The 15,766-nt window shown below is 43.3% G+C and overlaps 1 protein-coding gene across 2 annotated transcripts in view; it reads right to left on the reverse strand.

The window, feature by feature from the left end:
• abcd3a (ATP-binding cassette, sub-family D (ALD), member 3a) overlaps positions 1–15,766 on the reverse strand; it is a 77,854-nt gene that overhangs the window by 47,235 nt on the left and 14,853 nt on the right. For both annotated transcript variants that reach the window (XM_085983285.1, XM_085983286.1), the window contains 4 exons: positions 10,393–10,481; positions 7,958–8,027; positions 7,587–7,684; positions 2,878–3,001 (listed from right to left, as the gene is read on the reverse strand). In XM_085983285.1, the coding sequence (XP_085839411.1) occupies positions 2,878–3,001; positions 7,587–7,684; positions 7,958–8,027; positions 10,393–10,481 (381 nt within the window). The remainder of the gene's footprint in view (positions 1–2,877; positions 3,002–7,586; positions 7,685–7,957; positions 8,028–10,392; positions 10,482–15,766) is intronic.

The raw sequence follows: 15,766 nt of genomic DNA on the forward strand, positions 1-15,766 counted from the left end.
GTGAATCAACATTAAAAACAGTATTACTTATTTAAAAAATATTGCAGATGCTGGAAATCTAAACCAAAGCCAGAAGATGCCGGAAACAAATAGATCAGTCAGCGCCTGTGGAGAACACAGACAAGTTTGCATTTTGGATGTGGACCCTTCTTCAGAACAGAGCATTACTTGTGGATCAGGTTTTTTCTCAAATAATCTGGGGTTTCTGAAATAAAATCAGAATCCTGTAAAATAGAAATTATAACATATGGGCAGCAGAAATTTGAATGAGCTGAAGTTTACAGAAGGTGGAAGATGGAGGACGACAAGCAGAGCATTGGAAGAGTCAAATCTGGAGATGTCAAAGTCATAGATGAAGGTTTTGGCAGCAGATGTGCTGAGGTAGCGGTGGAGATGGGCGATGTTACAAAGGTAGTAGTAGTGGACATTTATAGAGGCGGTTTTTGTGACGAAGAGAATTTCCGAGTGGCAGGCAGTGACTAGTGGGGTACCACAGGGATCGGTCCTTGGACCCCAGCTATTCACAATATATATTAATGATCTAGACGAGGGAACTGGATGTAATATCTCCAAATTTGCAGACGACACAAAGGTGGGTGGGTATGTGTGCTGTGAGGAGGATGCCGAGAAACTCCAGGATGATTTGGACAGGTTGGGTGATTGGGCAGAAGCATGGCAGATGCAATATAACGTGGATAAATGTGAGGTTATCCACTTTGGTAGCAAAAACAGGAAGGCAGATTATTATCTGAATGGCAATAGATTGGGAGAAGGGGAAGTGCAACGAGACCAGGGTGTCCTTGTTCACCAGTCGCTGAAGATAAGCATGCAGGTGCAGCAGGCGGTTAAGGCGGCAAATGGTATGTTGGCCTTCGTAGCGAGAGGGTTTGAGCACAGGAACAAGGATGTCTTGCTGCAGTTGTACAAGGCCTTGGTGAGACCCCATCTTGAGTGTTGTGTGCAGTTTTGGTCGCCTTATCTGAGCAAGGATGTTCTTGCCATGGAAGGAGTTCAGCGAAGATTCACCAGGCTGATACCTGGGATGGCAGAAATGACGTATGAGGAGAGATTGGGTCGATTGGGCTTATATTCGCTGGAGTTTAGAAGAATGAGAGGGGACCTCATCGAAACTTATAAAATTCTAACAGGACTAGACAGACTAGATGCTGGAAGGATGTTCCCGATGGTCAGGGAGTCCAGAACCAGGGGTCACAGTCTAAGGATAAGGGGTAGGCCATTTAGGGCAGAAATGAGGAGGAATTTCTTCACCCAGAGAGTGGTGAACCTGTGTAATTCTCTACCACAGAAGGCAGTAGAGGCTAATTCATTAAATATATTCAAGAAGGAGTTGGATATATTTCTCAAGGCTAAAGGGATCAAGAGGTATGGGGAGAAAGCAGGGACAGGGTACGGAGTTTGGATGATCAGCCATGATCGCATTGAATGGCGGAGCGGGCTTGAGGGGCCGAATGGCCTACTCCTGCTCCTATCTTCTTTATTTCTATGGGTTCAGAACCTCAGCTTCCGGCTGAATAGTTGAGATTGCCAACAGTCACATTCAGCCTGAGCCAGTTGCTGAGAGGGGGATGGAATCGGTGGCAAAGGTATGGAGTTAGTGGCAGGGGCTAAAAATGATGACCCCTAGTTTCGGTCCTTGCAAGGTTTAACTGGAGGAAATTTCAGCTCATCCAAGACTGGATATCGCACAAGCAGACTGACAATACAAAGGCAGTGCAGAAGTCAAGGGGTGGTAAAGAGATAGACCTGGAGGGAATCAGCATACTTATGGAAGCTGATCCTGTGTCTGTGTATGATGTCGCCAAGGGGCAGCATGTAGATGAGGGAGTATAGATCATTGAGGGATACCAGAGGTAATGGTGTGGGGTCAGGAAGACAAGCCATTGCTGGAGATGCTCTTGCTATGATTGGATAGGTAAAAATGAAACTAAGCAAGGGCAGTCCCACTGAGCTACACAATGGAAGAGAGGTGTTGAAGGAAGGTCGTATGTCCAAGTCTGTGGAGAGGACAAGGAGGGATAATGCACCACAGAGGATGACAAATGTGACTGGTTCGGACCATTTCGGTGCTATGGCATCTTGTATACGAGTTTTCTAGATTAAAGTATACACTAGCAGTCAATACTTTTGTTTTAATGGGAAAGAATGGCTGGGTGCGGCGGGGGGGGGGGTGGGGGGAAGGGGAGTATTTTCTGTTTGAAGTACTCCCCCTTTTTTATAGAAGAAAATTATTTTCGGAGCTGATATTTCTGAAGGTCAGCGAGCACAGGGGTGATCACGGGTGAACAGGACTTGGTGCGAGTTAGGATATGGGCAGCAGAGTTTTGGATGAGCTCAGGTTTACGGAGGGTGCTAGGTGGGAGGCCAATCACAAGAGCATTGGAATTAGAAACATAGAAGATAGGAGCAGGAGTAGGCCATTTGGCCCCTCGAGCCTGCTCCGCCATTCAATGCGATCATGGCTGATCATCCAAATTCAATACCCTGTCCCTGCCTTCTCCATTGTCCATGTAATAGAAACAAACAAAAAGCTATGGGGTATCTGCAACATTGCAGCTTCTACTCCAGTACAATTTCTCCTAGTCTTACTGAACCCTCAGTTGCTGTATCAGGTTAAAATCCAGTAGCACATCTCCAGCTGCACTTGTTTTCATGCTAATGAAGTTTAAATATTTCAAAAGTTAGATACTTGATGAAATATTTAAAAAGTCAATATATCAGATAATTAATTACTGAGTGGAACTTCTTAGGAGACTGAGTTATCAACAACACACAACTGGTTTAGAATCATCTCATTTTAAGTTTATAATTTGTGGTAATTGAGAGAGGAGGATAAGGGAAGTGATGTATATAACTCACCTTGCTGAGATTTGAATATAAGTCCACTATGCTGTTGCAGAACTTCTCCACATCTTGCGTTAATAGCTGGTCTGCATTTGCTATTCTGTTGTCAAGATTACCCATTTTATAATACGTATAACCTCTGTCAGGACAAAAACATCATATCTGTTTAATAACCTGCTAAAGTGAAAACATTTCATATAAATATTAATAAAATTGACTGTTAATACTGTAGTTTCCAGTAGTTGGTTCTCCTGGCCCACAATTAAACTTTTAAAAATAAATTCACTTACCTGGGCTTCTGGTGGCCAGGATTCTTACTGCTGCCAGCTTTTGCTGGTAAGTTGGAGACCGTTTGGGCTTTAGGTAAAAATGGTGTGCGTGTCCCAATGACATCACTGGGATGTAACATTACCATATAAATTAGGCCCCCACTCCTCTGGGGGGTGGGCACCATTCCCGTGCCTGAAATGAGGCAAGCGCAAATGGTGGGGACAAGAACGCAGCGTGAATGTGGTGCTCAATCCGCCCTAATGGTTTTAAAACTCAATTCAACGCAACTCAAACTTAGGTTATGGTTTAATATCAAAATACATCACTTACCATATATTGGCCTGGAATTTGCAGTCGGGATGATGGCAAACTGGCAACGTTCGCCTTTGAAACTGACCGCAACTTCAGGGGAAATCCCGAAGTTGCAGGTAGTCAATGATGGCTCCGAAACAGGCTGCATTGTGGCGCCGCCCCCCACCCCCACAGAGCCAGCAATCTGCGTAATCAGCTAAATTCTTAAAAGTGATGAAAACCTCGGCTTTTCCGCAGTAAGTACGCGGTTATATTCCCCATTAAAAGTTAGACCCAAAGGGATTAGATGTAACTGGGGTTTTTGACAGCGTTATTACTGCTAAACAAATTTTAAGGGCCTGGAAAAATAATTTAAATTTTGTGCAGTGTGAAATATGTCTATTTTAATAAAAAATTCAATTTAATTTTAAAAAATTAAACATTTTTTTAAAAGTTTAAGTTTGTCCATCTTTGTTTCAGGTCTGCCTTTTCCCCTTTGTTTTGCGCTCTCTAACATTTTTTAAAAGTTAGAATTTTAAGAGCTTACTCACGTCCCTGTTTGCGGTCTTGAGAATTCGGCGTTTTGATCGACTGCTTAGACAGCCTGTTGACGCCACAGCAGTTCGCACTAGGGAATCCCCACTAACTTCCATTGATCTGAACTGAAGGTCGAAGTTCTCGATTCAGGGATCGTGAGATCCTTGTGCGAAGCGTACTTTAGGGCCTGCAGCAAACGCCTTTGTTTTGCTGCTGACCGCAAATTCAGGGCCTGTGTGTTTTTCCAAAGTGTTCAATGTTATTTTAAATGTAGACAGAAAGATGCATTTATATAGCACCTTTCACGACCACCGGATGTCCCAAGCGCTTTGAAGTGTACTCACTGTTGTAATGTAGCAAAAGCGGCAATCAATTTGCACTCAGCAAGCTCCCACAAACAGCAATGTGATAATAACCAGATAATCTGTTTTTGTTATGTTGATTGAGGGATAAATATTGGCCAGGACACCGGGGATAACTCCCCAGCTCGTCTTCGAAATAGTGCCATGGGATCTTTCACCACCCGAGATGGCAGGCAGGGCCTCGGTTTAACATCTCATCCAAAAGACGGCACCTTTGACAGTGTAGCACTTCCTCAGTCCTGCACGGGAGTGTCAGTCCAGATTTTTGTGCTGAAGTCTCTGGAGTGGGACTTGAACCCACAACCTTCTGAATCAGAGGCGAGGGTGCTACCAACTGAGCCACTGACTGACACAATACATCTTATTATGTGAAATGTAATTTTAGTGCTTGGACTCAAGTTCCTGCCAATCAAAACAGGGACTGGGAGAGAAGTGGAAGTAAGTGTCATTCGTGTACAGGACACATAACTGTCGACATCAATTGGCGCATCAAAATTAAAATATAGCTCAAAGGATGGCTGAGAATAGGTACTGCTCCAACTTACCCCTTTGTATAATTTCCATTATTTTACTCTGCACTTAATGCAAGGCTAACTGGTCTGCAGTTAACTGGAGCGGATTTGTTCCAGTTTTTAAATCCAGGAATATTTGCTAGCTTCCAATCTGTGGAGCTATTCCAGTACCCAATTAATCGAGCCATTGCTGTAGCCAGTGCCAGATAAATGTCCTCCCTAGTCTCCAGCAGTACACTAGGATATATGCTATTAATCTTCAGTACTTTGAACTTATCCAAATACCTCCTTCACTGATTGCATATCATCAAAGTTTGCGGACAACACAAAAGTAGGGGTTTTGGCGAACACCAAGGGAGGTCGGTAATAGATTTCAGAAGGACACAGACAAGCTGGAGATTAAATTTAATGTAATTGAACTTCAATGGATCTTGGAAGAAAAAGTAAGGAATGGAAGTTTAAATTCAATGGAAAGACACTAAAGAGAATGGACCCAAGTCTGCAAATGATTTAATTCCTTGAAAGTGCAGGCGTAAACAGACTGAGCCATAAAAGGCCAATGACGCTTTAAGTTTTATAAATAGGGCATAATGTACAACAGCAATGAGTTAATCATAAATTTATACAAGGTAATATTAAGAGCACCCTGTGCAGTTTTTGGCACCCCATTACAAATTAGCCTTCTCCTAGCTCCTGCTACCAGCACACTTCTTCCTCATTTGCAGCCAGGTACTGGGAAGCTGGGTGACGGCAGTTACTTGGTCGGTGACTTCTCTTCCTTGAGATGTTTTATTATGTTAAAGGCGCTATATAAATAGAAGTTGTCGTTGTTGCTCAGCCGGTACCTGTGCTTTTAATGCTCCAAAATAGGGCCAGCTTGCTTTGGTGGAACTTCTGCATTAGGACCTCTAATTCTAGAACATCAAAAGGGTTCAGGGTTGCCTACACATCTCTGCTGTGCCATTCTGAACAGCGTTTCTGTTACCATTATAACTTTTATGGCAAGTTGCAACCCTTTAAGAACTGCTCCCATACTTGGTTTTCCGCAAAGTGTGCTATAGGTCAATCTCGTTAGGCTACAGGTACAGGAAAAGCCTATTTAAAATGGGGGATGGGCAGAGGTATTATTGCAAAATTCAGTATACCCTGCCCATGGAGCTATGGGCACATGTATCTGCTCATTGAACCTGCATAACTACATTTTGACTGTCTTTCAAAATCAGAGCTTATATCTTTAATTCTCTCCCCCTAGCTCCCACCAAATACTAAAAAACTTGGGGGTGCTTTTACTGAACCCCGCCCAGTGGGAACAGGGCAAGATGCCTTTTAAATGGTGAGTTATGCCTTAACGCCCTGTTATCATTTGAATCGCACTGGGAAACATTTCAACTGCTCACAGCAGTTAGGTGTCTGAGGCGCCCGCTGGAAGCAGGCAGGAGCCTCATGAAATAATGCAAATCGGGGTCCTAGTATGTCAATGGGACCACGATTGCATTTTAACCCTGGCCTGAGCGGAGAAGCTGGCGTGGGTTTCCCTCGCGGTGAAAGCAGGTCGAGCAGCTGACCGGAAGGACGAAGAGGCCCTCCAAGTACAGGAAACTTTCTGGTATCCGGCACTGACGGGACCGAGCTGGTGCCGGTCGATCAACACTGCCGGAGAAACGAGCGCTAATATTAAAACATACGGAGCTCAGAGCTCCGTCTGAAGCAACAAACCCTGTTGCTTACTCCAAAACAGTCGGCGCAGCTTGCAAGCGTCTCTGTAGCTAAGCAACAACTTCAGCTAGACGCTTGCAGAGGCACAAATGGAGAAAAAAAGCAACGAAAAGTAAAAAAAGTTATCTGAATCGACTCTTGAATTTTGCCGGTGGATAGAGCATTCCGGATATTTAACCTCCGTTTAAACGAAAGTTTCTTGTAAGTGAAAAACTTTCCTTTGTAGCGGTTTCCCCGCTCAGGCCTGGTTTAAAATGCAATCGGGGTTGCATTGACACACTAGGACCCCGATTTGCATGAATTCACGAAGCTCCTGCCCAATGTTCCCTCTAATTTTGTTTGGCGTCGCACGGGCTGCACGGGCCATTTCAAATAGGGCGCATGTATTGAAAAGCCTGCTGCGCGGGTGTCCTGGAGCACTGCGTGGCTGCGCAACTTAGAGAACATTGCTCCAGCCTGCTTCCAGCGGACGCCTCAGACACCTAACTGCTGTGAGCAGTTAAAATGAAAGGAAAGCTGCAGCTTCCCCTGTCCCGGACTCCCACAAGATCCCCCCGAAACCCCCTCCTTTGCGACGTATCTTCTTGCCAACGCGCCATCCTTTGGTGCTGGCCATGGCTTCCGGCTGCCTGAACTTACTTGCCGCCCGCTTCGGGCAGCCAGCTGACTGGCGCCATGCAGGTGAGGCCTGGGAATTCAAATACTCTGGGCAACAAACAGGCCAGTGAGTGTGTTTTGCACTCGCTCTCCTCCCTCCCTCCCTCCCTCCCTCAACTTGCTCAGAAAAATCGATCCCTTGGTGGCATCTCAAAATACAAGCAGCATAAGCAAGTCTTTTTGTTTTATATTAATTTGTTTGACAATAAGCAAACAGGATGGTACCACATTATTCATTCAAACTTGGGGCCCATACATATTCCATCTTTACTTCTAAAACAGTTAGAATATACAGACGAGACGGTCTTATTTATGATCACTGAGTATCTATACAAATTTACTATACCATACTATATTGTTCCAATAGCCAGAAACTTACTTTAAATACTCCTCATACAGGTAAGTGGTGAGTCTTACTCTGAATCGAAGTTTCAGTTGATTCAAGCCCAACTTCAGGAAATTATTTACCACAGATATCTGAAGTAAAATAAATTACAAATTAGTATCACTACAAAAGCAGAATTTAAGAAACACAACTTTTGTTTTTGACTAATAAGAATATCCTAATAGAAATACTTATCCAATCTTAATTTCTTTCATTTGTAACCTTTACAATTTATCAATTTACAAAGTAAACAGTACGATATTAGGTAATGGAGATACTGCAATGCATGTACCCACATGTGACTATCAGTCCAGTATTAGCTATTTACCACTGTTGATACAACAAATAACAGAAAACAAACTTACAGCTGGCATTGCGGCGACAAAGTTGAATAAGTATCTCTTGAAATCTTTGGTGCTCCGACCAATAATTGCACTGCAAACCATGACATGCACAGAGACTGAGATTAGAGATGAAATTATGCAATGCAAACTTGACCAAGTACTCTCAGAAAAAGCCTTTAAATAAAATGCATGAGGACCCTCGGCCACGCTCATCTGTCTGCACTGCTCTTTCATCAATGGCACGCATGTTGCTTTGTGAGCTTCCCACAGAACAACCCTTCAACTATCTCAATAGGAAGAACATCCACTCACTCAACGTACAGATTGTGTGCAACATGAGGATCCTACACATGTTAACGCCAGATATACTGCAAGTTGTCACGATGCATTCTCCTTTCATAGATTCGTTGCAGCACAGTAGGAGGCCATTTGGTTCATCGAGCCTGTCTGCAAGAGCACTTCAGCTAGTCCCACTCCCCCACCCTTTCTCTGTAGCCCTGCAATTTTTTTTCCTTCAGGTACTTATCAAATTCCCTTTTGAAAGCCACGATTGAATCTGCCCCCACCACCCTTTCAGGCAGTGCATTCCAGATCATGACCACTCGCTGCGTAAAAAAGTTTTTCCTCATGTCGCCTTTGGATCTTCTGCCAATCACCTTAAATCTGTGTCCTCTGATTCTCAACCCTTCCGCCAACGGGAACAGTTTCTCTCCATCTACTCTGTCTAGACCCCTCATGATTTTAAACATCTGTATCAAATCTCCTCTCAATCTTCTCTGCTCGAAGGAGAACAACCCCAGCCTCTACAGTCTATCCACATAGCTGAAGTCCCTCATCCCTGGAAACATTCTTGTAATCTTTTCTGCACCCTCTCTAAAGCCTTCACATCCTTCCTAAAGTGCGGTGCCCAGAATTGGACACAATACTCCAGTTGTGGCCGAACCAGTGTTTTATAAAGGTTCATCATAACTTCCTTGCTTTTGTACTCTATACCTCTATTTATAAAGCCCAGGATCCCATATGCTTTTTTAACCACTTTCTCAACCTGTCCTGCCACCTTCAACGATTTGTGCACATATACCCCTAGGTCTCACTGTTCCTGCACCCCCTTTAGAATTGTACCCTTTAGTTTATGTTGCCTCTCATTCTTCCTACCAAAATGTATCACTGCGCACTTTTCTGCGTTAAACTTCATCTGCCTCGTGTCCGTCCATTCCACCAGCCTGTCTATGTCCTCGCCTCCTCACTGTTCACTATACTCAGAGTTTTGTCTCATCCGCAAATTTTGAAATACTGCCCTGTACACCAAAGTCCAAATCAATTATATATATCAAGAAAAGCAGTGGTCCTAGAACCGACCCCTGGGGAACACCACTGTATACCTTCCTCCAGTCCGAAAAACAACCGTTCACCACTACTCTCTGTTTCCTGTCACTTAGCTAATTTCATATCCATGCTGCCACTGTCCCTTTTGTTCCATGGGCTTCAACTGTGCTGGCAAGTCTATTATGTGGCACTTTATCAAACGCTTTTTGGAAGTCCATGTACACCACATCAACAGCATTGCCCTCATCAACCCTCTCCGTTATCTCATCAAAAAACTCAATCAAGTTAGTTAAACACGATTTGCCTTCAACAAATCCGTGTTGGCTTCCCTTAATTAATCCACACTTATCCAAGTGACTGTTAATTTTTTCCCGGATTATCGTTTCTAAAAGCTTCCCCACCACTGAGGTTAAGCTGGCTGGCCTGTAGTTGCTGGGTTTATCCTTAAACCTTTTTTTGAACAAGGGTGTAACAGTTGCAATTCTCCAGTCCTCTGACACCACCCCCGTATCCAAGGAGGATTGAAAGATTATGGCCAGTACCTCTGCAATTCCTACCTTTACTTCCCTCAGCATCCTAGGATGCATCCCATCCGGTCCTGGTTACTTATCTACTTTAAGTACAGCCAGCCTTTCTAATACCTCCTCTTTATCAATTTTTTTTTCAAAATACGGCCTTCCTAGAGATCTTCGGGGAATCGCATCAACAAATGGCTACTGGGCTACCACAGATAAATGATCCCACGAAGAGTGACTTGACTATCCAGTCTTTATAAGTGCATCCAATTTCCATGCATTCCAGCAGATAACACCCATTTTACATGGAATTTTCACCAATTACTATGCCAATGGATATTCAAATGAGCTGACCCAGAAAACTCTCATCCAAGTACCTCTCCAGACCACAGGCGGGTGAAAATCATTTTCCATTGGTGGAAAAGCAGCGCAACTCACCGTGTGGAAATTCACCCTCATCTTCTTTATACAGTTCTACACTCCCAACTGAGAATAGCATGGATTTAGGTTCAATACTGAAATGTCTTATTGTGGAAAAAGATTCTCATTCCAGTTGTTCCTACACCTATATGTAGATATTGAGATATAAATGAACAGCGAGATCTGCAAACATACCTTTCAATCAAGGTCCCATTTTGAATCATCCAGACATCACAGTAGGTTCGAGCAACAAGCATTACTGCAATGAGTATCAGGTAGGCAGACTAGAATGAGAAAAGTCAAGTATTTAAATATGCTTTGCCCAATTCAAACAAGGCATCCTCCCCTCTAATAGTTACAAAGGTTCATATCATCATTAGTACGATAGCAAAATACTGCAGATGCTGGAAATCCAAAATAACAGAAAATGCTGGAAAAACTCAGCAGGCCAGGCAACATCCGTGGAGAGAAAATAGAGTCGACGTTTCGGATCTAACCCTTTTTCTCTCCACGGATGCTGCCTGGCCTGCTGAGTTTTTCCAGCATTTTCTGTTGTTATTTCATATCATCGATTGACTATTTCTAATTTACAAATGCATGCCATTGTAGCACATTGGTACCACAGAGGACACAGTGTTTCCTCTGATTCTCCACCCTGCAACAGTGAGACACCAAGTAAAGGCCACTTGGGAGGGAGGAGAGAAGGAAAGAAAAATAACTACAGCCCACAGCCTAGCAACTAGGCTGCATTGGCAAATGGCTCAGAGAACATTCTCCATTCACCCCTCTTGGCTAGGGCAATACACACGGTGTGGAAGGAAATCAAAGAGCAGGGAAAATTCATTCACACAGTGACCACATTTTGGAATAGAAGCACACATAGATGTATTAATATTTTGAACACTATTCTACACATATGCACGTGTTTGTGTGTATAATCAATGGAATTTCTATAGGACTCAATGAATATTCCCTTGAAGGTTTGGTAGGTAAATGCACTACAATGCTAAATTAAACTAAACAGACCAGGAAGATCCCATGTGCCAGTCTGAGCTGATTGCAGTTTTGGGGTGGCAATACAGTGAGCCTAGGGTAAAGGGTGCAGTGGGGGAGGGGGGGTGAACTACCCACAGTTGCTGCTCCTTAGTCAGCTTTCAGTGATTCTGCTGGAAACTGCATGCAGACGTAGAGAACAAAATCAGGCTCGGTTGCGAATTTTTGGAACAGCCCACCAGCGCTACCTGAATAATGGCCACTTCAGCCAGAATAATGGACCAGAGCAACTGAATGCAGTGACTAATACTTCAGGTATGGTTCTGTGCCTGCATCCATTGAACAGTATCGCAAACATTAGTCACTGCCAGTCAGGAGAGGAGAAAAGAAAAGATAATTGGAGAAAAAACCACAGACTTAGTGAAGATTTTGAAGTTTTATTTATTGCCTTCAATATTTCCCTTTGCATAATACACCAGTTCTTAGTTAAGGAAACAGTGACTCAATTATAGGACTTTGTACTGCTTCTCCAACTGACTGCTGGTGAGCAGGGTTCACAATAGCAGTAAGAATTCATTTACACAAGAACACTTGGAGGACAGGCAGGGCCTCGGTTTAACGCCTCATCCGAAAGACTGCACCTCCGACAGTGCAGCACTCCCTCAGCGCTGCACTGGAGTGTCAGCCTAGATTTCTGTGCTCAGTCTCTGGAGTGGGACTTGAACCCACAACCTTCTGACTCGGCGAGGGTGCTGCCCGCTGAGCCACGTCTGACACTGTAGTACCAACTGCAAAGGGAAAAAAAAGCTGATATTTGTACAGCACGGTCATGTTTTGTAATTTCAGATTATGCTGCCATGGGAAACCTTGGTGTATTACATGTTAGTGCTACTGCTGAACTAAATTTAGTTCTCAACAGATTAAATTCACAGCAAAGCAGGGCTTGCAGGTGTAGATCACATTTCAGGGGGGTTGTCTGAACCAGCATGCTAGAGACAATGAAAGATAGTTTGACATTCCATTGATTGTTCTTGCTTATTGTTGCTGTGACAACTCTATTCATTAGAAGTCAGCAGGGGTCATTATCAAGTTAAACTTGCCTCTGCAAGATCCTGCAAATCCTTTGGCAGGATAGGCGCACCAACGTCAGTATTCTCGCTCAGGCCAACATCCACAGCATCGAAGCTTTGACCACGCTCGATCAGCTCCGATGGATGGATCACATTGTCTGCATGCAGAGCAGCAGTGATACCTGCCCTGCTGTATGCCTCAGAGACATGGACCATGTACAACAGGCACCTCAAAGCACTGGAGAGGTACCACCAACGTGCCTCCGCAAGGTCCTGCAAATCCATTGGCAGGATAGGCGCACCGTCAGTATTCTCGCTCAGGCCAACATCGAAGCTTTGACCACGCTCGATCAGCTCCGATGGGCGGGTCACACTGTCTGCATGCCCGATACGAGACTCCCGAAACAAGCGCTCTACTCGGAGTTCTGACATGGCAAGAGAGCCCCAGGTGGTCAGAGGAAACGCTTCAAGGACACCCTCAAAGCCTCCTTGAAAAAGTGTAACATCCCTACCAACACCTGGGAATCCCTGGCCCAAGACCGCACAAAGTGGAGGAGAAGCATCCGGGAAGGCGCCGAACACCTCGAGTCTCTTTGCCGGGAGCAAGCGGAAGCCGAGCGCATGTCAACCCAAGCACCCCACCCACCCGCCCCTTCAACCACCGTTTGCCCCACCTGTGACAGAGACTGTAGGTCCCACATTGGACTCATCAGTCACCTGCGAACTCATTTTTAATGTGGAAACAAGTCATCCTCGGTTCCGAGGGACTGCCTAAGAAGAAGAAGAAACTGAAACTGCTAGTGGGGTAGTTAGCTCGACTTGAGGCTGACGCTGTAGTCAAGCTTTTAAAAACAGAGTGTTACAAAATCTGGAGACAGTCAGGCAGCAAAGGGTTGTAAGAAGAATGGAATAGAGAGAGAAGTTAGGAAATTAACTATGTCTCGCAAGGTGGCCCACTGAAGTGGGATAGTGTAGCACATTCTGTATACTCACCTGATGGGAAATAAAGGAGCTTACGGATTCAAATCAAGGCTCGTCTCATCACGTTCGCTCGGTCCACCTTCAGAGAAATTGAAGAAATACACGTGCAAAAGACACAGTTGCATGCTATCGTACAAGTAGATATTGGACTGTGCGAATCAACTCCATAAAAGTAAGATGCTCAGACCACAATTCATGCCACTGAACCTGTAAAGGTAGCCTCAGGAGACCCGAATTTGTAACAAGCACCTTTCCCATCCTTAGGATATCTCAAAGCGCTTCATGGAATAGTACAGTACAAAAAGGAAGCCAGTTGGCTCATCAAGTCTGCGCCGGCTCTTTCGAAGAGCAAACCAGTTAGTCCCACTCCCCCGATCTTTTCCCATATCCCTGCAATTTTTTCTCCTTCAAGTATTTACAACCAATGAATTCATCATGAAGTGTAGTCTCAAGCAGTAGCTAATTTGCGCACAGCAGGGTCACACAAACAGATAAATGACCAATTAATCTGTATTAGTGGTGTTGGTTGAGGGACAAATGTTGGCCAAGACACCAACAGAATTCCTCTGCTCTTCTTTGAATAGTGCCTTTGGATCTTTTACATCCACCTGAACAGACCGATGGGACCTCAGTTTAACATCTCATCTGAAAGACAGCACCTCCAACAATACAGCACTATCTCAATGTTGTACTGAAATGTCAACCTAGAATATGTGCTCAAGTCCTGGAGTGGGGTCTTGAACCCACAACCTTATGATTCAGAGAGGAGAATGGTACTACTGAGCCAAGCTGACACTTGGTAGACACCACAGGAAAAATGAAGGAATTGCGGAGTCAAAACATGTATGCACATTTTACAGATAGAGAATAGTGAATTCACACAATAGATCCCAATGTGAGTGTAATGTTACAGTACACCTCAATCCAATTCCCAGTGGATGTAAACCACAATTCATCGCTATTAGTTACTCTCACTCAAAAAGGCTACACAAAGCCTTCAAGAAGAATGGAAACCTATTGCTAATACCAATGGGGCGATTCGCAGTGCAGTGTGAGGGAAAACGTATCTAGCTTGAGGAAGAACATTTGATGCAAAGAAAGGTTGAAAAAAAAGTCTCTGTTTCTAAAATAGTGGTATTTTACAACGAAGGAGGTCAATATTTTCCTTTTTGCTCATATGTTTACCTGTAAAATTGTTATAATAACTGAATTGTTAAGATAATGGGTAGTTTTTTGGCAAAAGAAGCAACCAAGAGGTAGAAGAGACAAGAGTATGGTATTCTTCGAACTTTAGGACCAGTCAGATGCATGCCAGTAGTCTTTCCTAGTCCTGTATATTCCTATGTTCCTTGTAAAATGATCATGGTTTTGAAACATGGTAATATCACCATACAAATATTCTGTCTTATATAAAGCAGGGATTTTCCAATTCAATTCAAAATAAAGACTACAAGTGAAATGAGTTCCATCGGTTCTCACAAACACTTATCAAATTCTAGCAGCAAAGGAATCCATTCTAATGCATTTTCTTTACATTTTAAATCACGAATGTATGCCTTAGATACAACTGCCAAAATTATTATTGCCTGTACAAACTACTCCAATTGAGGTTGTTGAACAAAATATGAGTAACATGAAGAACAATTTGGGAACAGCACTGATTATAACCTTGCAACATCATTTTAATAAGTGGCTCAATATTGGAAAGAGCTGTAAAAAGTAAATGAAATAAATATTTTTGGGGGTGGCACAGTTTAAACATTCTTAAATGCTTCCTGAAGAAGCTGTTCCAATATAAATGCACCAACACATTTCTTTCATTGTCTCTTTCATTCAATTTTTAGTCAGTGATCTGCTACGGTTTTTGTGTGGCAAGTCAAGGACATCGTTTATTTTGTACAGTTCAACAGTTAAATCTGACTAATTTAATAAAAAAGGTTAATATATTTACAGACTACTCCCCACCACCCCAATTTTCCAAAGTAAATTTAATGTTGTGCAGTCTGTCTGAGAATTTTATCTCGCAAGTATATTTATATAGAAATAAATACATAGAGGTTACAACACAGGAAAAAAAGCCATTTGGCCCAACCAGTCCATGCTAGTGTTTAAAATAATTTGCTTGCATCAAGGGTAATCGTACTTACCCATCCTGTTCCCATCTCTTCAACCACCTAACCAATCTAACCTTGAATGTTGACACTGTTTCTGCCTCAACCACCAACTCTGGAAGTGATTTCCCCAGCCTCACATCTCTCTATGTAAAGTCTTGTCCTCTATTCTAAATCTCTTATATTTAATCTTGTATCTATGATCCCTCATTTTTGACCCCTCAACTATTGAAACAGTCTGCTTCTATTTATCCTGTCCATTCTTTGCATAATTTTAAACACATCTATTATATCACACCATTATATCTGTGTTGTTCTGACAAAAAAAAACTTTTCAAGTCTTTCTTCGTATTTGTATTTCCTCATACCAGGTAGCATCCTAGTGAATCTGGATTGTACCTTCTCTAAAATCTC

The sequence above is a fragment of the Somniosus microcephalus genome, chromosome 3 (assembly GCF_052327205.1).
Source record: "Somniosus microcephalus isolate GS21.2 chromosome 3, FLI_Smic_1.0, whole genome shotgun sequence".
Classification (NCBI taxonomy): Eukaryota; Metazoa; Chordata; class Chondrichthyes; order Squaliformes; family Somniosidae; genus Somniosus; species Somniosus microcephalus.